Here is a 22,745-nt window from a genome sequence, read left to right on the forward strand (position 1 = left end):
CAAATGGGACTGGGCTGGATGTGAGGTCTTTAGTCAGCGTACTATTACATGAATGTGTGGTCAACGATCTGAGTACGTGCAGTCGAACTGGACAGCTCAGAAGCGGGACTTGTCGTTTTTGCGTCAACCTTCTGCCTTCCGCAACAATCGTGAAGCCGACCATGGATGGTTCAAGTGTGTCCAGCTCAAGTAGATCGAATGCACACTTTTGAGCGCAATCTGAGGTTTGAACGCGCTTTGTGTTCTGAATGGAAAGCTCAAAGCAAACCTCACAACAGACACCCTTTGCATTGGATGTTGAGCGTCTCAGACATGCCCCTATTGTTTGTTTATTGTATTTTATTCTGGCTCAGTCGTGAATCTACACATCTAACCATCATCATCATCATGCTGCGCACTGTCTCTGGTCTCGCTGCCAAGTCGCTCGCCTCTGCCGCTTCCCGCCAAGCCGCCGCCGCCGTCTCGATCGCCGCCGCCGCCACGCTCCCTGTCGCCTCCACCGTCTCTGCCACTGCCTCTGCCCGTGTTGCTGCAGTCACCCCTGCTGCCGTCGCTGCCCGCGCATACAGCTCCAAGGCCAACCAGCGTGCGTTCCTCGTGGCTTTTTCCCTTTCCCCTTCGCAGCCCCCCCCCCAGTACTCCTCACCCCATCATCCATCTCCATCTCTCTCCTCTGTCTATCTACTCATCTTCTCCATTCTTGATGATTCTGATCGCCTCACGTCCATCGACAAGATCCCTTTCTCTTCTTCATCTTCACTGTCTCGCTTGTTCTAAATGTCTTGGCTTACAAGCACAAAGCCTTTCCCTCTTCCCTCTCTTCCCTCTCTTCCCTCTCTTCTCTTTGCTCTGTTTACAATCACTCTGACGCCTGGTCACATTCACAAAGACGATCGTCGTTGTGAAGGAGCCAAGCAACGTTGATCTCGTTCGCGTTGAGGGACCTCGACCATGTGCCACCACTCTCCACAGTCCACACATGCACACACATACACACATCGGATGCACCGCTGTCCACTGTTTGACCTGCACTCATTGTTGCGATTCTTGCTCATCTTGTGAACGGGAACTTGGAACACACAGAGGAACTGAACGCCCTCCGCACTGAGCTTGCCTCCGAGCTCGAGTACGAGAAGAACAACGTTGAGGCAGAGCCCAAGATCCCCGCCAGCCTCAAGAATGCCAACGTCACTGTAAGGCAGCACAGCACAAGCGAGACAGAGATTGCACACTGATCAACACCTCTCACCATCCTGTATGTCTGTTTAGGTCGAGAACGCTCCGAACTCGGAAGTCGTCATTCTGCGCGCCACCGTCGGCGACCGCGTCATGACCGCGTACTTCCACACTGCGCAGCTCAACCAGTCCATCAACGACGAGCTGGAAGAGGATGAGGAGGAGAACGAGCAGGAAGAGGAAGATGACGAGCCCGAGATTGCCTCCGACTCGTACGTCGTTTCCGTCGCCATTTCCAAGAAGGATGTACGTATCGTATTCTACGTTCGCTTGTTGGGAGGGCGGGGGGGGGGGGTTGCTTTGGGCATGCTTTGCCAGTGAGATGCCTTGGCAGAAAAGCTCCTTGTTGAACCATGTTTTGACGAACGTTTGTTTGTTTGTTTGTTTGTTTGTTGTTTGTTTTGCTTCGCCAACAGGTCGGCCACTCGCTCGTGTACAACGTTGAGCTTCATGACTCGTCCCTTCGCGTCGTCCCCAACGACCGAGTCAAGGAGGCCTGCACTACTCCCACTTACGAGAACTTTGGCGAGAGCAACTTTGATACTCTCCCTGAGGTATGGTTTTTGTGATGTTGTTGTGGCATAATTATGCTTGTATCTTTCGGAACGCGTTCGCTCAGTCCTCTTGGTTTTTCTTGGGGTTTTTTTTTTGTTGTTGTTGTTGTTGTTGTTTTTCTCTAATCGCTCTCTTCGACTGTGGCAGACTGTCTCCGAGCCCCTCCGTAACATTCTCGCCCGCGACACCAAGGACTTTGTCGAGTACACCTTCCGCGTCGCCCAACAACATGAAGGCAAGCTCTACCGCGACTACCTTGGCTCGCTCGAGGAATTCTTCCGTGCTTGAACATGTCTTTATTGTTGGTGAACGTCACGTTGGTTGCTTTTTGCGGCACGAATATAATGTTCTTGCAAAACCTGAGTTGTCCAACGGCAGCATCGTATTGGCAATGTGAGAGGTCAGTATCGTTGTTGGCAGCGTGCGTTGTGCTTTTTGACACCATCAAACGAACGTTTTTTGGGGTTTTTACCTTGACCTGCTGGTGAGTCTGGTTGAGCCAGAACGGTAACGGTGAATCCAGCTTGTTCCAGCAGCGATGGGAAGTCTTCTGGGCGGAGTTGGATTGTTTGATAGTGGTTCTTTGCCGCGTCGCTCGTCTTGCTGGCTTTGTGGTAGCTCTTCCAAGGTTGCGGCTCAAGAATCAGAACGCCTTGAGGCCGCAGCCATGTACAGATGCGGGCAAACAGGTCTCGCAGGCCTTCATCACCCCAATTGAGGTGAATCCATTTGGTGACGCTTAGACTAATCGTGCAAAAGTTAGAATCTTCAAGTCAGGTCGATGTAGGTTGAGAGAGCCAAAAAAAAGCAATCCAATTGTCGGGTTACCATAAAACTGTATCGAAACGGTTGGCGGCAAGCATCGGCAGCTGGCCCTGATCGTCCACGACATTGCCCGGGTAAAACTCGACCGAATCAAAGATGGGATCCAGCTCGACAGCAGCAAGCGGGTTTGTCTCTTGCTCATGGGCGGCCGACTTGCGGTGTCTCCCTGTACTATGTTGCTGCTTGTGTTTCAGAGTCTGCAGCATGTCGTGCAGTTTTCCAGTCAGTGCTCCATGGCTCATGGCCAACGAAATGGGAAAATTGACGGGTCGTCGAGCCGAAGTTTGCGCCGTTTGTGTGCTGGGCACGACAGAGAGAGCTGCGGTTGATTTGAGCCACTCGCGGTGTCGGATGGCAGCAGCAATAAGCTTTTCGTCAATGTCCACCCCGACGAAGCGACTTGGTCGGGTCCGACGCACTGCGAACAGTTGTTGAGTGAGCAAAGATGAAAGAAACTGACACGCAACACTCCCCTCCCCACATCCACCCCCAAATCGTACCAAGCTCCAGAGACAGCAGGCCAGAGTTGCATCCGATATCCAGGACTGCTTTGCCAGCAAGACAGTCTGTCGGAATGGCTTGCAGCCTTGGATCTTGCGTGTGGTGCGGCGTGCGGTATCCATAGTACTCGCGGTAATTGCCATAGGGAAACACCTCGCGAGCGTGAGAGTGACTTTCAGAGCCTTGATTGTAGCCACTTGCGCTTGCTGGCATTGAGGTTGCGGGTGGTAGTGAGCGATGATTCGCAGCTGCTTCAGAAGAAGCTTTTGCTTGGATTGCCTTCCCGACGACAGCGACGCGCATGGTTGTCGCGTTCGATTGCGTGACGTCGCTGATGGTCGACTTCGTAGCAGTAGATTCACCGCATGCCAGGCTTGGAGTATCGGGTGTCTCGTTCGCCGTTGCCTCCTGGTCCTCGTGGCGGCGATCGTCATCAGCTGAAGCCACTTCTCGTCCTCCGCTACTGGGCTCGATCTCGCCCGCCGCATGCGGGGAATCCTCGTCCAGACGTTCGCGCTTGACGGTAGCTCTGCCTCCTCGCCCACGGTGGCCCCTTCGCTTTTTGGATTTCCGTTGCTGGGCAGCAGCAGCCGGATTGCTCGGATTGAGCGGCGATTCTTGGTCAGAGTCTTCTTCGTCGGCCATGATCTGCGAGCACAGTTGCAAAATCACGACTGAGAATTCTCAATTGAAATCTATTCACTAAACCTTGGCCTTCGTGCTCCTGCTCCAAGCAGCAGCGGTCGAAGGAATCAGTACAAGTTCAACGCACGGAAATCCCTTTCGTTCGTCGTCCCTCGTCGCTTTTTTTGTATTTCTCTCTGCGGTCCCAATCGCGTTAAAATCGTACTAACGTTGTTCTCCAAAAGCAGCACTGCCAGCCTCAGACGCGCGGTCCGATCGAGGGGCGGAAACGTCAGTCCGTTTACTTTGGCTCTATTTTTCGCTGCGTTTCCAAGTACGTCTCTCTCTCGCTCACATACCCAAACTCTTCTTCTTTGCTCGGATCAACAGTTCCATTGCCTTGACATTGCATTCAAGTCGTCGTCGCTTTCCAGTCTTTTTTGTGTGGATTAATTCAATGCCTGTAAAGAAGAACAGATTTTTTTTTTTTTTTTTTTTTTTTTTTTTTTTGCTTTTCTTCTTCTTTGCGTTCCCGTTTGGTTTTTTTTTGTTCCGCTCGTCTTCCCGCTCTCCCGCCACGCACGCCTCCCCACTACGCCTCTACCAGCGCATGTTCATCTGCCTGTTCTTCGCGCCCCCCAGCGCAACGCAACGCAACAACAATCCACAACCAGCACGGATTGAAATGTTTTTTGTTTCTTTTTTTTTTCTTTTTGTTTGTTGTTCTTCTTCTCCATCCCTCTGCTTCCGTAGCTGCTCGTTTTCGCTTCAGCTGCACTCCCGCCGTGTTTCTCGCACGCACATCGCAGCTGCGTCGCTCGGCGATCTTCCTGCAGCGGTCATCAACAAGGAAGAAAGAAGAATCAAAATCAAACAAAAACAACACAAAAAAAAAAAAAAAAAAAACTTGCCTTAAAGAAATAATATTAAAAATGCAGATCTCCAGCATTTTGTTTGAGGGTTGTAGTCGTTGCCGTCCGCGCAGCCATCGCCGCGCAACAATCCCCCGTTGAGATCACTGCGCTTTGAACCTGCATCGCGGGTCGTGCGGTGCGGAACAGCGAGCGTGCCAACCCCCACAAATCGCTTTTCTACTTTGCGGGATTTGTTTGAAAAAATTTGTCTTTTTTTTTTTTTTTTTTTTTTTTTTTTTTTTTGTCAATCTTGTCTCCAGTCATTCTCACTTCTCTCTCGCTTTGCTTTTTGCTATCTGCGATCTGCTCATCAGGCCTATCACTCCAACTTCAACGAGCTGCCCGGTCTCCGCAGCCTCGGCAACTTTGCCTTCCTGCCCCTGAACTCGTCCGTCAAGGGCCCCGCTCCCCGTGGCGGTAAGCTCGGCTCGCATTGCTGAACCACCCTGCTTGTCAGGGGGAAGGGCTTTGCCGCTCACCGATGCATGCACACTCGCAGACGGCTCTGAGGACATTGTCGAGGAGGCCCTGAAGTACTTCAAGGCGAACGTCTTCTTCAAGAACTTTGACATTAAGGGCAACGCTGACCGCGTCCTCATCTACCTCACTTTGTACATTACCGACTGCCTCCAGAAGTTGGCCAAGGTGAGGCATTTGTGCTGTTTTGAAGGCTTTCCTTTTCAGAAAGCAGGCGATCGTGGAAAGTTTGTTTGCTCAACATTTCTTTTACCCAAATTTCACAGTGCCCCACCAAGAACGACGGTCTCAAGGCCATGAACACCATGTCGCTCGAGACTTTCTCTCTTCCCGGAGACAAGAACGGCAACTTCCCCCTCAACGGTCTTTACCAGCTCCCTGAGGCTCGTGCTGACGCTGGTATGGTTTTTTTTTTTCTTATTGTCGTTGTGGTTTTAAGAGAAATGTCTCACCCCTTTCTTCGGCCCTCTCTCCGATTAGACACTATGCGCCAGTACATTACCCAGCTCCGACAGGAGATTGGCATCCGTCTGTGCGAACGTGTCTACAAGAACGGCCCCGCTGACAAGGTTTGTTGCAATTTACGTTGCGTTTTGGTTTTTGGGCTGAATGTGCATGCGCTCACGACGGTCTTTTTCTTCCCCCCCCCATCTGCTTACCAATGCTCCAGTGGTGGATGTGCTTCCAGAAGCGTCGTTTCCTCAACAAGTCGCTCGACGGCCGTAACGCTCCTTAAGAACCCCTGTTTTACTCATCTCTCTCTCCCCCAAAAAATACTCCTTGAAGCCTGACTCGTGTCTGTTTATTTGTGTCTCGTAATCATGTTGTTGATTCGACGTGTTGCGATGTTCATTCTGCTCGTGTACCTTGTCCGCTGTTTCAAAACCATTGTGAATTTTTTTTTTCTCCACTCTCCGTCCATTTTTGCGCATTGATTGATTGCTATTGTTTCATTTTCTTTTTTTGTTTTTCCCCCATCATTCTTCAGTCTTGTTTCTCATCTGATCAACCATGTCGATGCGCGATTTGACACACGAACGTACGTCAAACACCGACCAAAACTTTGAAAAAAAAAAAAACGTTCTTCTTTGTCTTCCCTTCTTCCCTCGCTTGCCTGCTCCCTGCTGGCCTCCTCGTCCCGCGTTTTGCCCCCGCTCGTCATATCAGCCAACTCTCTTCTTGTCCTCGTTGACCATCTCGCTGATCACATTTGTGTTTGCAGCGCTCGAAGCGTTCCATAACATTTCGACCATTTTATTTTGGCCTTTTTTTTTTATTTCTTTTTTTTTTTCTTTTATTTGCCGTCATTACTTCAACCTCAGCACTCGGTCTCGTCGAAGCCTGCTTTCAGTGTATCTCCATTCGACTGGAGCCGCTCAAACGCAACTGTGCACCAACGCGCTCAATCGAATCTGTTGTAACAGCAGAGCGAGACGGCGAGAGTACCCGTTCACTCCGCTCGTCCTCTCCATTCCCTTCCATTCCTTCCCTTCTCTTCCTCGTCGTACCGTCTGCAGCTCCGTTGCTCATCATGCATCTGAGAACCCCGCATCTGGTCACCCTGCCAAACCGGTCGTTCGCTGTCCTCATTTTGTGTTTCCTTGTTTTTTTCTGTAATGCTTTCTCCCCCTTTCACAGGCATCATGGACGGCGTCATCCGCCGCATCAAGCCGGAAAACAACTTCAAGATCCTCGTGCTGGACCATCTCTCCACGCGCGTCATCTCGTCCGTCTGCAGGATGTACGACATCATGGACGAAGGTGTCACCCGTAAGTTTTTTTTGTGTGTTTCCGTCGCTCTACCAAAACGTCGATTGGCGTCTATTGGTGTGCCTGCCATGGCTCAATGTTGGCATGAACATGGACGTACAGTTGTGGAGAACATTGCCAAGAAGCGCCGTGCATTCCGCCAGTACGAGGCCATCTACCTCGTCTCGCCGACTGAGCAGTCGGTGAATGCCATCATTGCCGACTTTGACAAGCAGCACGTCTCTGAAGTCCAGTACAAGAAGGCGCACATCTTCTTTACATCCAGTACGACGATTAGTTTTGAGTTTCTTTGGTGTCTGCCAGCGTCCTTGGTACCAAGTTGTTTTTTTTTTTTTTGTTTTTTCTGTTTTTTGTGTGTCTTGTGTTTGCTCCGTAGTGTGTCCCGACGCGCTGTTCAAGAAGCTCTCTAGCTGCAAGGCGCTCGTGCAATTCCTCGGCACATTGGAGGAGATTTACGTCGAGTTCTTGCGTACGTGCTTTTTTTTTTTTTTTGCTTTTTTTTTTCCGCCAAAGGATGGGGAACAAAACAAGAAGGATGGTTGCCAACCCAACTCAATTCGCCCATGTTTCATGTTTGTTACATTTTGTTTCTTCTGATTCATCAGCCGCCGAGTCTCAGGCCTTCAGCTTGGACTCTCCCCAGAGCTTCCATTCGTTCTACAGCCCCCATTCTGCGAACGTTGATCCCGCTCAGCGCCGCATTGCCGACCAAATCGCGACACTTTGTGCAACCCTTGGCGAAAACCCCGTCATTCGCTACAGCACCACCAACGAGCAGAACATGACTTTGGCCACCTATGTCCAGGCTCGCATTGATCAGTACCTTGCCGCCGGCTCCATCGTTCCGGTATGTTTCTGCTCGTGGGCGCATCAGGCGATACTTTTTACCCGTCAACTGACCTTTGAACCACAAACTGTTTGCTCGCACAGACCTCCTCGAAGCGATCCCAGCTCTTCCTTGTGGACCGCAGCGTGGACCTCGTCTCGCCGATGCTGCATGAGCTGACCTACCAGGCGATGGCATATGATTTGCTGCCCATCGTGAACGATGTCTACGAGTAAGCCATTTGGCTCTGAACGAAACTTTGGTGTCCCGTCGCACTCCATCTTTTGTTTGTTCTCACCGCTGCTTTGCTTTTTACTGGACTTTACCAGTTTCAAATTCTCCACTGGAAACGGCCGTACAGAAACCAAGCCAGTCATCATTGGCGAATCCGACCGCCTCTGGCCTGACCTGCGTCACCGCCACATTGCTGACGCCATCCGCGATGTGTCGGACGGTTTCAAAAAGTTCCTGTCGCAGTCGAAAGCTGGTGCGTTGAGCAAGACTGAAAAGGTGTCGCTCGGCGAGCTCAGCGAGGCGCTCAAGGAAATGCCCCAGCACCAAGACCAAATGCAACGTGTAAAGCTCGAGCTAACTTGCCTGCCGAGATGGTGGGGGTATGTGTCTTGAACTTTGTGACTCACGTCTCTTTTGCTTTAGTACTCGCTGCATGTGCACATTGCCGAGCGCTGCATGGAATTCTTCAAGGAGCTCCAACTCGAATCCATTGCGCGTGTTGAGCAGGTGAGTCTCTGGGCGGAAACTTAGTATTTGCGATTACCCCGACTTTTGGACATCTAACCATTCCGCTGTGTTGTTGTTTCCAACTTTCAGAACATGGTTATGGGCGAGGATGAACACGGCGAACCCATCAAGAACATCATCCCCGAGCTGGTTCCTCTAATGCAGGACTCGAAGATTTCGTAAGGGCGGTTTTTTTACTTTGTATGGCAGCGATCTCGCCGTTCTGAATTTGTGATTTTTTTGTTTGTTTCCGGCTTCCGGCTACTTTCTGCATACAGTCCCGAAAACAAGCTTCGCTTGCTGACCGTGTACACCCTCACGCGTGAGGGTCTGCTCGACAGCGAGCTACAAAAGTTCATGGAGCACTCGAATCTCCCGCCAAAGCTCCGCAAGGCCATGGAGAATTTGATCTATCTCGGCGCCGCCGTGTCGACTGTGAGGAGTTTGCGCTGGCGTTGCGATCAAACGGCGAAACAGTCTCGTGTTTGCAAATCACTCATTTTTTTTTTGTTTGTGTGTTTCAACTACAACTATAGAACGACAAGCGCACCCTCCGCAAGTACAAACGCCGCGAGCGCTCCGAGGAAACCTCGTACGCGCTGTCGCGATGGGTTCCCGTGCTGAAGGACATGCTCGAGGTATGTGCCGCTTCTGGTTGTCGTGCTTCTCTTTGTCTGTTTTTTGGCTTGAGCCGTCTCTCAATTTTGGAGGGCACTCGTTTCTGCTGATTCATTGGGGGAATGCAGGATATTCTCGAAGACAAGGTCGACAAGAACTTCTTTGCCTCGGTTCGCGATGAAAATGTTGACTCGTCCGCAGACGCTGGTGCTGCAGCTTCCGTTCGCAGGTGTGTAGTAGTGTGCTGCAGATTTTGCTCCATTGCACCAGTGTGATGTTGAAGCTCATTGTATCAAACGTAATTCAACAGCACAAAGAGCGGCTGGGCCAAGACCAACAAGGACAAGCGAGAGGGCAAAGACGCTGCTTCCTCTTCTCGCAAGGTAAGCAAACCGGTGCTGTTGATAGTGTTTCATCTGGTTGCGCGCGCACTCACGATGCACCATTTTTTTTTTCTGCTTTGGTCAGACGAGCGAAACCAAGACCGGCCCTCGCCTCATCGTCTTCTTCATGGGCGGCATCACCTACTCTGAGCTTCGCGCTGCATACGAAGTCAACGACAAGAGCAAGCGCGAGATCATTGTTGGTAAGTATCTAGAATGGTGATTTTGGCAGTTTGGCGCATTCCACATCTGCTGACGTTCTGCTTCCTTACCCACAACAAGGTGGCACGCACTTTACGACCGCAAACCAATACATTGAGAATCTTGGGTCGTTGGACAAGGCGGCCGAAGCAACGTAAGGCCTGCATGCAAACTCTTTGCAGTCGAGATGTGGATTTTAATGTGACTCACTTTTTGTTGCTTTATTTCGTTCCTGTCTTTTGGTTGTGGTAGAGCCGACTCGACTGTTTTGAACATGGAATAGTCCAATCGCGATGAGGCTTTCCGTCGCTCTGTGTCCAGTTCGCTTTTTCGTCACAATGTTGCATCCGACGCTTGTTAAAAGAAAAAAAAATATAAAAACCAAATTCTTTGTCATTCTTTCAAAAGGGAGAGTTTTTGTTATCAACAAATGTGTCACTGAAGAACAAACCACCACCGTCATGGGAATAGAAGTCGAGGGGGGCTGTTTTCAGTACTTGGACAGGGTGACACGGTCGAGAACAACCTTGTGCGAGGCATCAAAGTACTCCCAGTCAAAGTGGGTCATGTTGACGTGCCAGCGAGCGTAGCCCTTGTTGGTGGTGATGCCGTGAGCAGCGCGGAATTCAATGCCGGGCTCGAAAAAGCTCTCGCTGCCCTCGACGTTGCCAGCTGTTCGAGAAAAAAAGAGGGGCAAGTTGGAGGTTGTGCAAAAACAAACAGCTGTGACTTTGACAAAAACATACCTGCGCCGTTCACAATGTAAACGGGAGCGCCGCTGTTGTGGTAGCTCTTGCTGACGACGGTGCCATTGTGAACAGGGTATGAGCGCTCGTAGTCCTACAATCATTGCCATTGCCAGGGGGCGGGGTGAGCATTTGCGCAAAGGTCACAATCAAAAAAGAAAAGTTGACGACAACGAAAAATTGCGGCCTTACGTGGTTGTGGCCAGTCACGTAGAGATCAACCTTGTTCTGGAAGAGCAGCTCCTCGTAGTTCTCGCGGAATTGCTGGGCCTCGGGATGGCAACGCTCGTAGTGGAGGAGATCGCTGCAGTAGGCAGGGTGGTGGGTGAGGACGACGACCCACGGGGTGATGTTACGGCGGGTGTTGACACGCTGGAGGTCGGCCACCATAAAGTTGTGCTGCTCAGAGCCAGGCGCAGTGTCGTGACCACTCTCGGTCGAGAAGACGAGGAAGTGGATTGGGCCGTAGTCGAACGACCAGTAGAAGCGCGAGAGCGGGCCGTCGCCAGTCCACGGCTTGGGCATGCGCACACGGTGCAGCCACTGGACGTAGTCTTGAGCCGTGTCGTGGTTGCCGTCGACGAGCATCATGGGCATCTTGGACGCGAACGGCTGGATTTGGTTGTAAAAGTTGTCGCAAATGTAGGCGTTCGGGGTCGGGAAGTCGTCCTGGTAGCTCGAGTCGCCGGCGTTGATGATGAGCTCGTACAGACCCGTGTTGACATCCTCGGTGATGGCTGCCACGCTGTGCGCAGAGTCCTTGACGCCCCTGTTTTCCAGTGCAAGGAAGAGAATTGAGTTTTTTTTTTTCCGGTCAAGAACAATGTCAAGTGAAAGAAAGATGTTGAGATTGCCATCTTTTGCGATTTTCATGAGTGCGGTCCAACCCCATCCACTTTGCAACATCCATCCATGACTAACTTGATCATGGTTTGTGATCTACGAGCATTATCGTTCGCCATCCCATTTCGTCCCATTTTCATCCCAATTTCATCAACCCCCAACCCCATCCCTCAATTGAAAGTGCAACAATCATCAACTGGCCGTCGCCACACACACACAGATGCATTGCATTGCATTGCATTGCGCACAAATAGCTCACAATGGCCCGACGGGTCATCTGATTCAAGCCAATCAATCCATCCCCCCTTCCCTTCCATTGAGCAATGCAAATGGTGAGACTGCGACGACCGCCGGCGGACAAGTACCAAAAACTCACATGTCGCCCCAGTTGATAATGTTGACGGTGCGGGATGTGCCGGGGACGGGCGCGTTGAGGAAGGCCGTGTCGGCAGTGAAGCCCGAGCTGGCGTCGCCGCACTGGTAGTGGTAGCGGGTGTCTGGCTGGAGGCCCGAGGCGACCGCGTCAAAGATGGTGCCGTTGAAGCCCTGCACAAAGTACGAGTCGCTGGTGGCGTTGAACGAGGCGACGTACTGGCCGGCAGCGAGCCCGACGCGGCACTGGCCCTGGAGCAGCGCGCCCGTCGTGTTGAACGGCACCTGCACCACCCAGATGAAGCGCATCTCGCCGCTGTTCTCGGTCAGCGCAATGTGCAGCTGCTCGGGTGCTGCATTCGAGGCGTCCCCAGGCGTGTGCAGGTGGACGTGCGGGCGCAGCGGATCCACAACAACAGCAACGGGCAACGCTGTCGTCGTCGTCGCGGCGATCGCCAGCAGCGCCACAGCAAGCGCCAACGAGAGAAGTCGCCCTTGCATCATGAAAAGAGCAGAATGAAAAATGAATGAACAAGAATCAAAATGAATGCAGGTGAGCATGATCGACTGAGTTTCAATAAAGCTCTCTTAAGGGCTGGTTTTTAGTGGCTTTGTGGTGCTACACCCGAACATGGGCTGCAGTGCATCACTTCATGTTGAGTTAGATGCGGGCACTCGTTGTCGAACCTCGCCAACACTTTTCGCTCGCTGGCGTGCCAATGGTAGCACATTGCGTTCGTTTGACAAAACACACCACCAAAATAAAACCAAAATAAAACGAATTCCCAAGAGATCACTTCTTTTTTTTTTTCCGGTTTTTTTTTTTTTTTTTTTTTTTTTTTTGGTTCCGCCATGATTACCGAGGTTCTTCAAGAGGTTCGGGACTATCCTGTATTAACCCTCGGTCCTGTTTGCGTGTCGGCTCTCGGTGGCATTGCAACGCTCGCCTGGAAATCCAAACGTTTCGCTTCTTGGCGCGCGAGCCGCTTTGTCAAACTGCCTGTGAATCTCCGATCGGTCAAGTCCTGTGGCCCAACCAACGCTTTGGGACCGCGCTTTCCTCCCCACTTGTGCACAGCACTGCTGGAGTTTGGTTGCTGATTTCCCAACCGGGAAGCGGCAAGTCGACAGCGACTCGTTACACTCTTCGTCGATTGCAAGAAATGCGCCAAATCGCGGGTGCTTGCGTGGTTGACTGCGCAAACATTGCACAAGTCATGTCGGAAGAGAAAGTCACCAGCCTTTCGTTGGCACTCCGCTATCAGCTGTTCCGCGATATGTCTATTCCTCGCGATAGTCGAATGGCGCCCCAATTGTCAGCTCTGTTCAAGAAGGCAGCCAACGAATCAGGCCGGCGTGTTGTCCTGATGTTGGACCAGTTCGAGTTGTTGCGCAAGGTTGCCACGGAAGACGAGCTCCATGTCATGGTGAAGGGCATGGCACTGGATGCAGTGCAGGCGAATGTGCACACCGTTCTGATCAACGTGGCCGACAGCGAGTTTGCCAAGGTTTGGATTGCTTGAAGAAATGCTAATCGGGAAGATCATTACTTCATCTCAACCGTTGCTTTCTGCTCGATTTGATTTCCTGGTAGAAAATGGAGTCTTGGAACAACAACGAGAAAATTGTTGCACTCGAAAGTCTCAAGGACTTCGCCTGGACGAAAGAGGAGCTTCAAGCTGTAGTGAATCAGTATCGAAACCACGATGTCAACTTGGAATATATGACCGATGAAGAAGCTGACGCTGCCTTTGCAGAGTGCGATACTGTTGGAAAGATTGTGACTGCCCGCAATCGCTATGTTGAAAACCGACTTCCCTTGAACCTCGAGCTTCCCAAGAAACTTTGAGGAACTCCAGCCTTCTCTCTCAAGCAACAACCCAAACGGCCCCCTGCAACCGTCGTCGTCGTTGCTCTAACACGATACACTATGATCGAGTGAACTTTCAATAAAGCTGTTTTTCGGCTCTCTTAGGCTTCAAAAGTAGTATATGGGGCTGTTTTTGTAAAAAGGTAGAATCGCCATGTCTTTCACTCCCATCGCGTCGCTGAGCTCTGCAATTGTTTTCCCCTGCCCTGCAACCCCCTCCCGAGAGAGTAGACCATGTGTCCATGCCACTCGGTGCATCAGACCACACGCCGCTGTCCCGCCGGCGACCGTACGGCCGCGAGAAGGTGTGACGGTCAACGCAACCTCGTCGCAGCAAATCAGTGTCAGCGGGCTGCCACACCACATCAAATAATTCTTTAGATCGGAGATCGGGACAATGGCTGGGCAGGAGGAGCCGGAAGCTGAGAGAGTGCATAAAACAGTTCAGCACTCGGTTTGGACATGCAAGAGTTGTTTTTTTTTGGTTTTTTTTTTGTACCCAAGTGTGCTGGGGCTAATCGCCCTCTATTGCGGCCCGATTATTGTTGGACAAGATGAACCCGCAACAGAATGTAGCAGTGGCACAGATTGAGGGCTGGGAAAAGCTTGGCTGAGAAATCACACCGCGACACAAACCGCTCCTTTTCTCGCTCCGCCCCGCCGCCCAACGCACTTCCGCTGCGCCCCCGACCCTCGAGCACACTGATGGCATGGTGTAAACCACACAATCAGAGCACCAGCGGCGGAAAGCGACGTAGGACACGGTGGTGGATATGAACGACATATTTTGGGGGGTTCACTCTACCTTTTTAAAAAAACGGCCCCATATAGAGAATAGTGAGTCACTGGCGCGACTTAACTGCACAGCTCCGCTGTGTTTGGCCTCGGTTTTCTCGGTCTCTTGTCTTGATTTGTGTTGGTTTTGTTTTGTCGAGTACTATTTTCCTGGTGTTCCTTCTTGTCTGGTTTGACCTTGGTTTATTATGAAACATTTTCAGGGAGACAGGGAAGGGAGGAAGTCTTTTTTCTACAGTAGAAAAAAGAAATTATAAAGGTACAAGGAATACAAAAGTTTTTTGGGGGGCCCTCCTCCTCTCCCTACCCTCCCGTCCATAATATTCATTATGAGTTTTTATTTCATTCAATGTTTCATCGATAAATTGTGATGAAACATTTTCCGGGAGGCAAGGGAAGAGGAAGACGTTTTTCTAAAGTAGAAAAAAGTAAAATGAGAAATAACAGAAAAAAAAAACAAGTTTTTATTTTGGCCCTCCTCCTCTCCCTACCCTCCCTGTCCATCATATTCATGGTGGTCTTTTTTCGGGAGCGGTTCCTCGCTCCCTCAGTATAGGTTTCATTGTTACTTTTTATTCCCTTCCATCACACAGTTTGTAGAGAGGGCCTCCCTAAAAAGACTCAGTCCCCCCTGTTCATTTCTTCGCCCTGCCACCTATATCATTGGAAAGAGCATAAATTATATAGTTGATTTGGTAATTTTGGTGCGAATCGGAGGGGAAAATTTTCGCTTCGATTTGGCTGGGCGTGCATTAGGGCTGAGTCTTTTTAGGGAGAAACTGACTTTGCCAGTCCCGTGTCGCCCGTGTCGAGGATCTGTCGGCCCATCTTCAACTGGGACATGTAATACCAACTGGTATCTATGTATTGCAGTTGGTGCGACGGTTACTGTATGTGACCACAGAACCCGGCAGGTGCCAGACCGCCCGCGCCGGACGGGCATGGTCCAATCTTCCCCTGCCTAGACATGATTTCACCCTTTTTGACCGGAAAAAACACATAACTACATTGAATGACATGGGATGCACATAGAATTGAACACAAAACACGGAAAATTACAGTGGTAGCGTGTTGCTTCGAGAAAGGTTTGTCAGGTCGCTGAGCGCCGGCCTTGACGACGCAGGTTGGAGGTCTACACGCGCCAATTTGACATTATGTCCATCTTGCTTCGTAGTACTACGCGTTGGCATGCGATAGCGTCGGATTTCTTGGAGTTCGGTGGAGCTCAGCTGATAATCGACTTGAACAACATCGCTCGAGTCTGATGTGACCGTGGTGAAGACGGGCGCGACGTTTTCATCGTCATCTTCCTGGCGACGCTTGCGGGCGGCTTGAGGTTGACGCTGGACATCGCTGGGGTCCTCCTGGTTGTCGTTGTGGCCGATGGCAGCGGAAGCCATTTCGGACGACGCTTGATTCTCGTCGTCATCGTCGTCAGACTCGCTTTCCTCCTCGCTGGCTGATTGATCCAAGTCGACAGTGTCGTTCGCCATCGATTGCGAAGCGAGAATGGGCCTAGGCCTGCTGACGCGCCGAGGAACGAGAGGTGTGGAAGCGGTCGCCGCTGGCTCAAGACTTAGAAGAGTGGGTCGCTTGAGACGGTTCTTGAAAAATGTCGCGCGGTCACGTACGAGCTTGGTATGCTGCAGGCGAGCAGCAGCTAGCTTGTTTCGGGTCTCCGCGGCAGTTGCCGATTCGATGTCCTGCTCGACCTCTTCTCCCAGAGCAGCCAGCTGAGTCTCCAGAGCAAGAATTGTCTCCGCAAGTGTCAAGATGCGTGAGTCAAGGTCTTTTAGCGTGCGGAGGAAGATGGGCCGTTGCCGATTGTACTCTTCTTTCAGAGGTTCGAGCTGCTTCCTCTTCTCTTGCAACTCCTGCCGCTTAAGCTGGGCATCCCTATTCTCCGGCGTAAGCGGGGATCGAGCGGTCGAGTTCATAGAAACGCGCATGGAGCTGTTGCCAATGCTCCTGGACCGCAGGGGCCTGGGTGGGGCCCGAAGGACTTCTTGCACCGAAAGTTCGACCTCGAGATTTCGACGCAAATCAGCTACCGCTGCATCGTGCACCCTCTTTTGCTGTAGAGCTCTCGGAGTGCAACCAATGGTTACCAGGGCGGCATCGGCAATCTGACGGACACGGTACAACGCCGAATACCGAGCATCCGGGGTCGGGGGTGGCTCGGGAATGTGCAGCGAGGGGGGTCGTAGACACGGCAACGTCAGCGACGGAAGGCAACGCTAGGGTCTTGTGCTTTTCCGTGTCCAGCGGATAGATACCAGTTTGGCGAAACCCAGATCGGATCAAGTTGGATCGGTCGTCAATTTCGTTCCACGCCCGAATGGCCCCGTGAAGCTTGATGTTCACGTCGATGAGTGGCGAGTCTTCATCCAAAATCGACTGCACGTGAGTCTCGAGCAAGTTCTTGTACCAGGCAAAGACGGTGACGTCGAGCGGCTGCAAGTGAGTCGACGTGTGCGATGGAAGGATCGCAACCAGGATGTTGTTGCTCACCGCGAGGTCAATCAACCCGACAGTGAACTTGTGACACGAGCTGCCATCCATCACCAATAGAACGGGGGTGGTGGTAGCTCGCTCCTTGACGACCTCGACGAAATCTCGAAACCACTTGTCGAAGATTTCCTCGTTGATGAAGCCGGACTCGGACTGGTGAATCAACTCCTCGTCCAGGCCCTCGGTGCACCTGTGAGGTAGAGTGGGCCGTGGATGCGCGACAATGAAGTGGGGCGCAACAGGAGCGGTGCCATCAGCACAAACAGTAAACAGACCAGTAACATGCGGTCCCATCGTAATGGTTCGGCCAGATCACGGACTGACACGCTTGACACCAACAGCAGCCAGGGCACGCTTCTTTTTACGACCCACAGAGCAATCCGACTCGTCCATGTTGAAAATATTGGCCGGCGTAGCGAAAAGAGTCGGGTAAAGATTGCTGTACTCCGCCAGTAGCGCGAACAAACTGCCGAGCTTCTTTTCACTCAAAGCAGCCACTCGAAGTGTTTCCAACACGCTGCTACTGCGCCAGCCAATCTGTGAGCTGTGACGGGCGACAAAATCATTGACCCACTTGTCGGAAACTTTGTCGTGCTCAAATTGACGTCTTTCCACGCCGTCCGGCCTCGGCACCTTCGAGGCTGCAAGCACATATCGAGTGAATTCCGTTTTGCTCAGAGAGACAGCTCCTAAGCAGCACCGCTTGACAAACTCGACGAGCTCTTGCTCCTCGGGGACGGTGAACACGTAGCCTTGTCCCTGGATGGGATCCTCGCGCAGAACGTCAGCCAACTCATCTAAGGTCATTCCAGGAATGTCAGGAGCGAGGTTGGCGTGGGCCTTGATGCAGCGGGCGATCATGGACTGCGATCGACCCAGCGCATGGGCGATTTGGCGGGTCGTCCAGATTCGCTCGGCGGAGGCTCCCGGAGCTCCGCCGACATCCGTAGTGGATAGGAACGGGTCAAAATAGTATAGTTTGAGGGCGGTGGCCTTCGTCAGGAGCCTCTGGCGGAAGGGAGACGCGGTCGCAATCTGGGCGAGGCCGACCTCAAGTTGCTCCTGCGCCCGTCTGACCATGTCTTCCTTGTAGCTGGAATGAGTGTTCATTGATATTCGAAGACGGCGGCGGGGTGGGAGGAATACAAGCCGAGATAATCGGGTTTGAGTCTTTTTAGGGTGGGGGCGCAATGGTTTTTGGACTGAGTCTTTTTAGGGAGGCCCTCTCTACATGCGGCGAATTACTGATTTGAAACGCGGGGATTTACCGATTTGAAACGCGGCGATTTTACCCTTTGCAGTTCACTCCTTCACCGCCCGCTGTCATTCATGATGTCTGCGACTCCTTCGATGTCTGCAATGCCTTCAACGGACAACAGTAAGGCTCCGCATTGTTATATGGGTGGCCTCACGAACAAGCCACTCACAGTTGCTGGAACAAACAGTGCCCTCCTTCGACCAAGCACTGGACTCGCCTGTCTCGCCATCCCCGAGCCTGCGTCCATTCTATGTCATTTCGTTGTCTTACTTGCTCTTCACGCTGACCGATGGCGCTCTCCGGATGATCGTCCTCATGCAAGCAAACGACATTGGCTTCTCTGCCTTTGAAATCGCCCTCATGTTTGTCCTTTACGAGCTCTGTGGCGTCGTCACCAACCTCCTGGGTGGCGTGCTTGCATCGCGGCTTGGATTACGTACAACCCTTCTATGCGGTTTGGTGCTCCAGTGCGTTGCGTGCGGTCTTCTGATGCCCTTCTCAACTCCAGCCGACTGGCAGCACCTCGGATCGCGCTCAGCTCAGATCGCCTACATCATGTTCACTCAGTCGTTTGCCGGCATGGCCAAAGATCTCGTCAAGCTGAGTGGCAAGTCTGTCACCAAACTGGCCAGCCCACAGGGTGACAACAGCCGACTGTTTTATCTCGTCTCCCGGCTGACTGGGTTCAAGAACGAGGTCAAGGGCCTGGGGTTTTTCGTTGGCACTGCGCTCCAACGCCTTGGTGGTTTCATTGTCGCCCTCAGTGTGCTTGGGGTGGTTGTGTTGCTCGCAATTGTGCCATCCACCGCTTTTTTGTCGCCCACTGTTGGTCGCTCCCGAGGACCTCGCATCAACTGGCACCGGGTCTTCCACAAGGGAGCTGATTTCAACCTGCTGTGTGCCGCGAGACTCTTTCTTTTCGGTTCGCGCGACATTTGGTTTGAGGTTGCCCTCCCAATCTACATGAAAAACATCCTTGGCTGGGACACACTTTTGGTGGGCTGCTTCCTTGCCGGTTGGACGGTCGTTTATGGTCTCGTGCAGTCTTACTCCAAGGAGTTGGCGCTCCAGCCGCTCAAGCAATTTCCACCGGAACCACGCCATGCCTGGCCCTGGGCCAGCGTGCTTTCTGCGCTGGCCACGCTTGTTGCAGCTGGCATGACGGGTGTTCGCTATTCTGGCTCCAGCGATGCAGCGACCGGCGTCATTATTACTGGGCTCGCCCTTTATGCAATTTTGTTTGCCGTCAATTCATCCACCCACTCGTATCTGGTCGTTTTGCTTTCCGACCATGACAAGGTGGCGATGGACGTCGGCTTTTACTACATGGCTAATGCCGCAGGTCGGCTGCTTGGCACGCTTCTCGGCGGAGTGTTGTACTCTTTCTACGATGTCGGGGACTCGCAACTCGTCCTGTCGGCGTCAGGGAACTATACGCTCGGGCCTGAATTCGATTGGACGGCGCGCACGGCCTCGTTTTCTGCCTGCTTGTGGGGCGCTGCAGTTCTCGGCATCATTTCCACCGTTTTCGGCGTTGTGATGAAGCGTGTTGTAAAGCCGGCAGGCTCTGAATAGACCAACGAATAATATGCGAATCTCGAACTGCATGGTATTGGGTAATGTTTTCAAAGCCAGACAGGTTCATTTGCAAAGCTTGCATTTTGTTTACAAGCGCTCGGTGGCGTGGCGATTTTCGGCATTCGAGCGGAACGGTTGTATTTGCTGCTCGGACCCACATCGGGCGGCAAGTCCACATTCACCGATTTATTTGCTCGAATGTTGGGACCTCTGTTCGCTCGAGGCCATCGAGATTGAGTCTGCAGCACAAAAGCTCACACTGTAAACTAATTGGTAAACGAATGGTCGTATTTTCGGAGCTCGAGGAAGGTGTCCCAATGAATGAAGTCTTCGTGAAGGAGATCACCGGTGAAGATGGCACGGGTTTCCGTGAACTGTACGGCAAAGAAGTAAATCGCCCCATCACTTTTGTGCCATTCTTTTCGACGAACGAAATTCCCCAAGTTACACGCGATCCAGCCCTTTGGCGACGACTAACCAATGTCCAATGGAGCGCCATGGCCGAAGATCAAAAGCCTGGTGTGTACAAAGCGGATCCGGAACTCAAGGATCTTGTCAAAACGAAAGAATATTTGGAATCCTGGCTCTACTGGTTCATTCAAGGCGCCTGAGATTCCTATTACAACAACGGCCATAATTTAAAGGTCCCCAAGTGCACCGAAAACGCCACTCTTGAACTAAAGACCGAGATCGCCCAAGATTCGGTGATGGATTGGATCCAGGAAACTCATCTGATTGCTGACGAGGGTAGTGATGGTTTCGCATCTTCCGAGCTCTACGCGAGGTACAAGGAATTTTGCATTGGACGGAAAATCAAGCCGAAAGGTCAAGGTCAGTTTGGGACAGTCATGAAAAGTCTATTCACATGCCACAAAAAGAGCTCAAATTACTACCGCGTCAGGTATGATACATGTACAACAACTCTCGCCAACATTTAAAGGACCATACTTAATGGTGCTATTTCATTCAATGTTTCATAGCTAAATTGTTATGAAACATTTTCCGGGAGGTAGGGAAGGGAGGAAGACCTTTTTCTAAAGTTTAAAAAGTAAAATTAAGATAACAGAGAAAAGAAAAGGTTTTTATTTTGGCCCTCCTCCTCTCCCTACCCTCCCAACCCAGAATATTCGAGGTGCCTTTTTTTTCTCGATTGGATCTCCACTCCAAGGGCATAATATTCATGGAGGTGAATAAAAGTAACATCTCAAATAAGTCAGTCAAATTAAATCGAAGATGAATTAAAAATTATGAATTTTTTTTTTTACTGAGAAAACAAAATGTGTGAAACTCGCCAACCTCGCAAACCTCGCGCCCTCACCGCCTACAACAAATTTGTCCAAGCCCATCTTCCTCGTGTTAAGCGTGATAATCATCTTACATCCAAGGATGCTATGGCCCAAGTCGCTAAAATGTGGCGCGCAAAGTAAAACAAAAATTATTTTTCTTCAGTAACAAAAATGCCACCCAAGTCGTCAGAACTCTTCAACCCGAAAGATGCCGAACTCATGCAATCACTTCAACACGATGATGAATTAGTCATCACGAATGTGTTAAATGTGCTGGAGGAATTTGACGAGCTACTGACAGCTCGATGTGAACGCTCAATTAAAGTCCCGACGATCCGCACTTCCCAAGTCGGCGTTCGAGAAGTTCATTGAATCGTATTTTGATGCGGTCAAGAAAAATGCACGCTTTATGAGCCAACTCCAAAAGTTCGTCGACAATTGAGAAATAAATAATTTCGAATTATTTATTTTTTGGTGAAAATAAAATGCCAAAGCAATCTCGAACAACTCGACGCCCACGGGCCCCGATTTCTCTGCCCCAGCAAACTAAAACGGTGAAAACTACTATTATGACGGCCGATGGTCCGCGAATGGGAGTGACCCAAGAACCGAAACGAAATGTTCGTTGAAAGTTACGCCTCGAGATCGATGTAGCTTTCGGTTTTCACATCCCAAACGGAATCAAAGTTCCGCCGATACATGAACATCGGATGGATGTCTTGCAAATCGATATGAAAAAAATTGTATGGCTCAACCGTTGCACAATCCCAGCGCTTCTTAAATTCTTCTTTGGTCAATCCAAAACTCAGATCATTGAAAATGTTGGATTTTTCCTTCCCATTGGTATTCCGGGCCAAGAAATAATTCGTTCCATTCGTTCGAATAGTTTTGGCAGTGCGGTACCAATCCTGGGTGAGGAAAATCACGCTACAGTTCATGTGGCGACCTCGAACAAAATAGGATATAATTCGCTCGGGTTTCTCGAGAATCATATCATCGAACAGAATAACGTTCCGAACATTTTTATCCAACGAATTCACGTCCGGAATTTCCTCCACTGAGCTACCGACGAACACGGACAGGAGTTTGAAGTCGCAGTTCAGCAACGAGATCATTATGGGGCCGTTTTTTTAAAAAGGTAGAGTGAACCCCCAAAATATGTCGTTCATATCCACCACCGTGTCCTACGTCGCTTTCCACCGCTGGTGCTCTGAATGTGTGGTTTACACCATGTCACCAGTGTGCTCGAGGGTCGGGGGCGCAGCGGAAGTGCGTTGGGCGGCGGGGCGGAGCGAGAAAAGGAGCGGTTTGTGTGGTGTGATTTCTCAGCCAAGTTTTCCCAGCCCTCAATCTGTGCCACTGCTACATTCTGTTGCGGGTTCATCTTGTCCAACAATAATCGGGCCGCAATAGAGGGCGATTAGCCCCAGCACACTTGGGTACAAAAAAAAAAAACCAAAAAAAAACAACTCTTGCATGTCCAAACCGAGTGCTGAACTGTTTTATGCACTCTCTCAGCTTCCGGCTCCTCCTGCCCAGCCATTGTCCCGATCTCCGATCTAAAGAATTATTTGATGTGGTGTGGCAGCCCGCTGACACTGATTTGCTGCGACGAGGTTGCGTTGACCGTCACACCTTCTCGCGGCCGTACGGTCGCCGGCGGGACAGCGGCGTGTGGTCTGATGCACCGAGTGGCATAGACACATGGTCTACTCTCTCGGGCGGGGGTTGCAGGGCAGGGGAAACCAATTGCAGAGCTCAGCGACGCAAGACATGGCGATTCTACCTTTTTAAAAAAACAGCCCCATATACTAC

General features: G+C 51.2%; 9 protein-coding genes across 9 annotated transcripts; 6 read left to right on the top strand and 3 right to left on the bottom strand.

Moving 5' to 3' along the window:
• Nucleotides 1-387: 387 nt before the first annotated feature.
• CAOG_04452 (hypothetical protein) lies at nt 388-2,079 on the top strand (the record flags this gene model as incomplete). Its single annotated transcript, XM_004348230.2, has 5 exons — nt 388-586; nt 1,084-1,193; nt 1,270-1,482; nt 1,749-1,790; nt 1,939-2,079. The coding sequence occupies 5 exons, from the start codon at nt 388-390 to the stop codon at nt 2,077-2,079; spliced, it is 705 nt and encodes a 234-aa protein (XP_004348280.2).
• On the bottom strand, nt 2,068-3,784 carry CAOG_04453 (mepce protein). The gene is made up of 4 exons (XM_004348231.2): nt 3,117-3,784; nt 2,620-3,034; nt 2,264-2,535; nt 2,068-2,150 (listed from the first exon to the last, which is right to left on the bottom strand). Exons 1-4 carry the CDS (start codon nt 3,760-3,762, stop codon nt 2,104-2,106), a joined length of 1,380 nt encoding a protein of 459 aa, XP_004348281.2. The 5' UTR covers nt 3,763-3,784; the 3' UTR covers nt 2,068-2,103.
• A 398-nt stretch (nt 3,785-4,182) lies between these two features.
• CAOG_04454 (arp2/3 complex 21 kDa subunit) lies at nt 4,183-6,049 on the top strand. Its single transcript, XM_004348232.2, has 6 exons — nt 4,183-4,204; nt 4,970-5,072; nt 5,155-5,300; nt 5,399-5,531; nt 5,613-5,701; nt 5,803-6,049. The coding sequence occupies exons 1-6, from the start codon at nt 4,199-4,201 to the stop codon at nt 5,866-5,868; spliced, it is 543 nt and encodes a 180-aa protein (XP_004348282.1). The 5' UTR covers nt 4,183-4,198; the 3' UTR covers nt 5,869-6,049.
• Nucleotides 6,050-6,126: 77 nt separating this feature from the next.
• CAOG_04455 (vesicle transporter) lies at nt 6,127-10,067 on the top strand. Its single transcript, XM_004348233.2, has 16 exons — nt 6,127-6,171; nt 6,771-6,902; nt 7,005-7,166; nt 7,279-7,371; nt 7,508-7,749; nt 7,833-7,960; nt 8,058-8,304; nt 8,386-8,469; nt 8,560-8,648; nt 8,748-8,904; nt 9,006-9,107; nt 9,216-9,316; nt 9,398-9,470; nt 9,556-9,673; nt 9,753-9,825; nt 9,924-10,067. The coding sequence occupies exons 1-16, from the start codon at nt 6,144-6,146 to the stop codon at nt 9,952-9,954; spliced, it is 1,860 nt and encodes a 619-aa protein (XP_004348283.2). The 5' UTR covers nt 6,127-6,143; the 3' UTR covers nt 9,955-10,067.
• On the bottom strand, nt 10,053-12,158 carry CAOG_04456 (hypothetical protein). Its single transcript, XM_004348234.2, has 4 exons — nt 11,637-12,158; nt 10,610-11,186; nt 10,418-10,511; nt 10,053-10,343 (listed from the first exon to the last, which is right to left on the bottom strand). The coding sequence occupies exons 1-4, from the start codon at nt 12,134-12,136 to the stop codon at nt 10,162-10,164; spliced, it is 1,353 nt and encodes a 450-aa protein (XP_004348284.2). The 5' UTR covers nt 12,137-12,158; the 3' UTR covers nt 10,053-10,161.
• Nucleotides 12,159-12,484: 326 nt separating this feature from the next.
• CAOG_04457 (hypothetical protein) lies at nt 12,485-13,481 on the top strand (the record flags this gene model as incomplete). Its single annotated transcript, XM_004348235.2, has 3 exons — nt 12,485-12,654; nt 12,750-13,140; nt 13,227-13,481. The coding sequence occupies 3 exons, from the start codon at nt 12,485-12,487 to the stop codon at nt 13,479-13,481; spliced, it is 816 nt and encodes a 271-aa protein (XP_004348285.2).
• A 1,871-nt stretch (nt 13,482-15,352) lies between these two features.
• Nucleotides 15,353-17,918, bottom strand: CAOG_08780 (hypothetical protein; the record flags this gene model as incomplete). The annotated part of the gene is made up of 3 exons (XM_011272108.1): nt 15,353-16,423; nt 16,452-16,998; nt 17,383-17,918. The coding sequence occupies 3 exons, from the start codon at nt 17,916-17,918 to the stop codon at nt 15,353-15,355; spliced, it is 2,154 nt and encodes a 717-aa protein (XP_011270410.1).
• Nucleotides 17,919-18,107: 189 nt separating this feature from the next.
• On the top strand, nt 18,108-19,674 carry CAOG_04458 (major facilitator transporter). The gene is made up of 2 exons (XM_004348236.2): nt 18,108-18,186; nt 18,254-19,674. Exons 1-2 carry the CDS (start codon nt 18,138-18,140, stop codon nt 19,639-19,641), a joined length of 1,437 nt encoding a protein of 478 aa, XP_004348286.2. The 5' UTR covers nt 18,108-18,137; the 3' UTR covers nt 19,642-19,674.
• Nucleotides 19,675-19,925: 251 nt separating this feature from the next.
• Nucleotides 19,926-20,255, top strand: CAOG_04459 (hypothetical protein; the record flags this gene model as incomplete). The annotated part of the gene is made up of 1 exon (XM_004348237.1): nt 19,926-20,255. The coding sequence occupies one exon, from the start codon at nt 19,926-19,928 to the stop codon at nt 20,253-20,255; it is 330 nt and encodes a 109-aa protein (XP_004348287.1).
• Between the last annotated feature and the right edge of the window lie 2,490 nt (nt 20,256-22,745).

Source organism: Capsaspora owczarzaki (assembly GCF_000151315.2).
Source record: "Capsaspora owczarzaki ATCC 30864 unplaced genomic scaffold supercont2.6, whole genome shotgun sequence".
In the NCBI taxonomy this organism is placed as follows: Eukaryota; class Filasterea; order Ministeriida; family Capsasporidae; genus Capsaspora; species Capsaspora owczarzaki.

Coding starts and splice junctions, on each gene's coding strand:
- CAOG_04453 (XM_004348231.2), bottom strand. CDS start 3,762: ATGGCCGACGAAGAAGACTCTGACCAAGAATCGCCGCTCAATCCGAGC. Junction 3,035..3,116: donor CCTGCTGTCTCTGGAGCTTG/GTACGATTTGGG, acceptor AACTGTTCGCAG/TGCGTCGGACCCGACCAAGT. Junction 2,151..2,263: donor AGACTCACCAGCAGGTCAAG/GTAAAAACCCCA, acceptor TGGACAACTCAG/GTTTTGCAAGAACATTATAT.
- CAOG_04454 (XM_004348232.2), top strand. Junction 5,073..5,154: donor GGGCCCCGCTCCCCGTGGCG/GTAAGCTCGGCT, acceptor GCACACTCGCAG/ACGGCTCTGAGGACATTGTC. Junction 5,301..5,398: donor GCCTCCAGAAGTTGGCCAAG/GTGAGGCATTTG, acceptor CAAATTTCACAG/TGCCCCACCAAGAACGACGG.
- CAOG_04455 (XM_004348233.2), top strand. CDS start 6,144: ATGTCGATGCGCGATTTGACACACGAAC. Junction 7,372..7,507: donor GATTTACGTCGAGTTCTTGC/GTACGTGCTTTT, acceptor CTGATTCATCAG/CCGCCGAGTCTCAGGCCTTC. Junction 7,750..7,832: donor CCGCCGGCTCCATCGTTCCG/GTATGTTTCTGC, acceptor TTGCTCGCACAG/ACCTCCTCGAAGCGATCCCA.
- CAOG_04456 (XM_004348234.2), bottom strand. CDS start 12,136: ATGATGCAAGGGCGACTTCTCTCGTTGGCGCTTGCTGTGGCGCTGCTG. Junction 11,187..11,636: donor ATTATCAACTGGGGCGACAT/GTGAGTTTTTGG, acceptor ACTGGAAAACAG/GGGCGTCAAGGACTCTGCGC. Junction 10,512..10,609: donor ACGTGACTGGCCACAACCAC/GTAAGGCCGCAA, acceptor CAATGATTGTAG/GACTACGAGCGCTCATACCC.
- CAOG_04458 (XM_004348236.2), top strand. CDS start 18,138: ATGATGTCTGCGACTCCTTCGATGTCTGCAATGCCTTCAACGGACAAC. Junction 18,187..18,253: donor AATGCCTTCAACGGACAACA/GTAAGGCTCCGC, acceptor TGGAACAAACAG/TGCCCTCCTTCGACCAAGCA.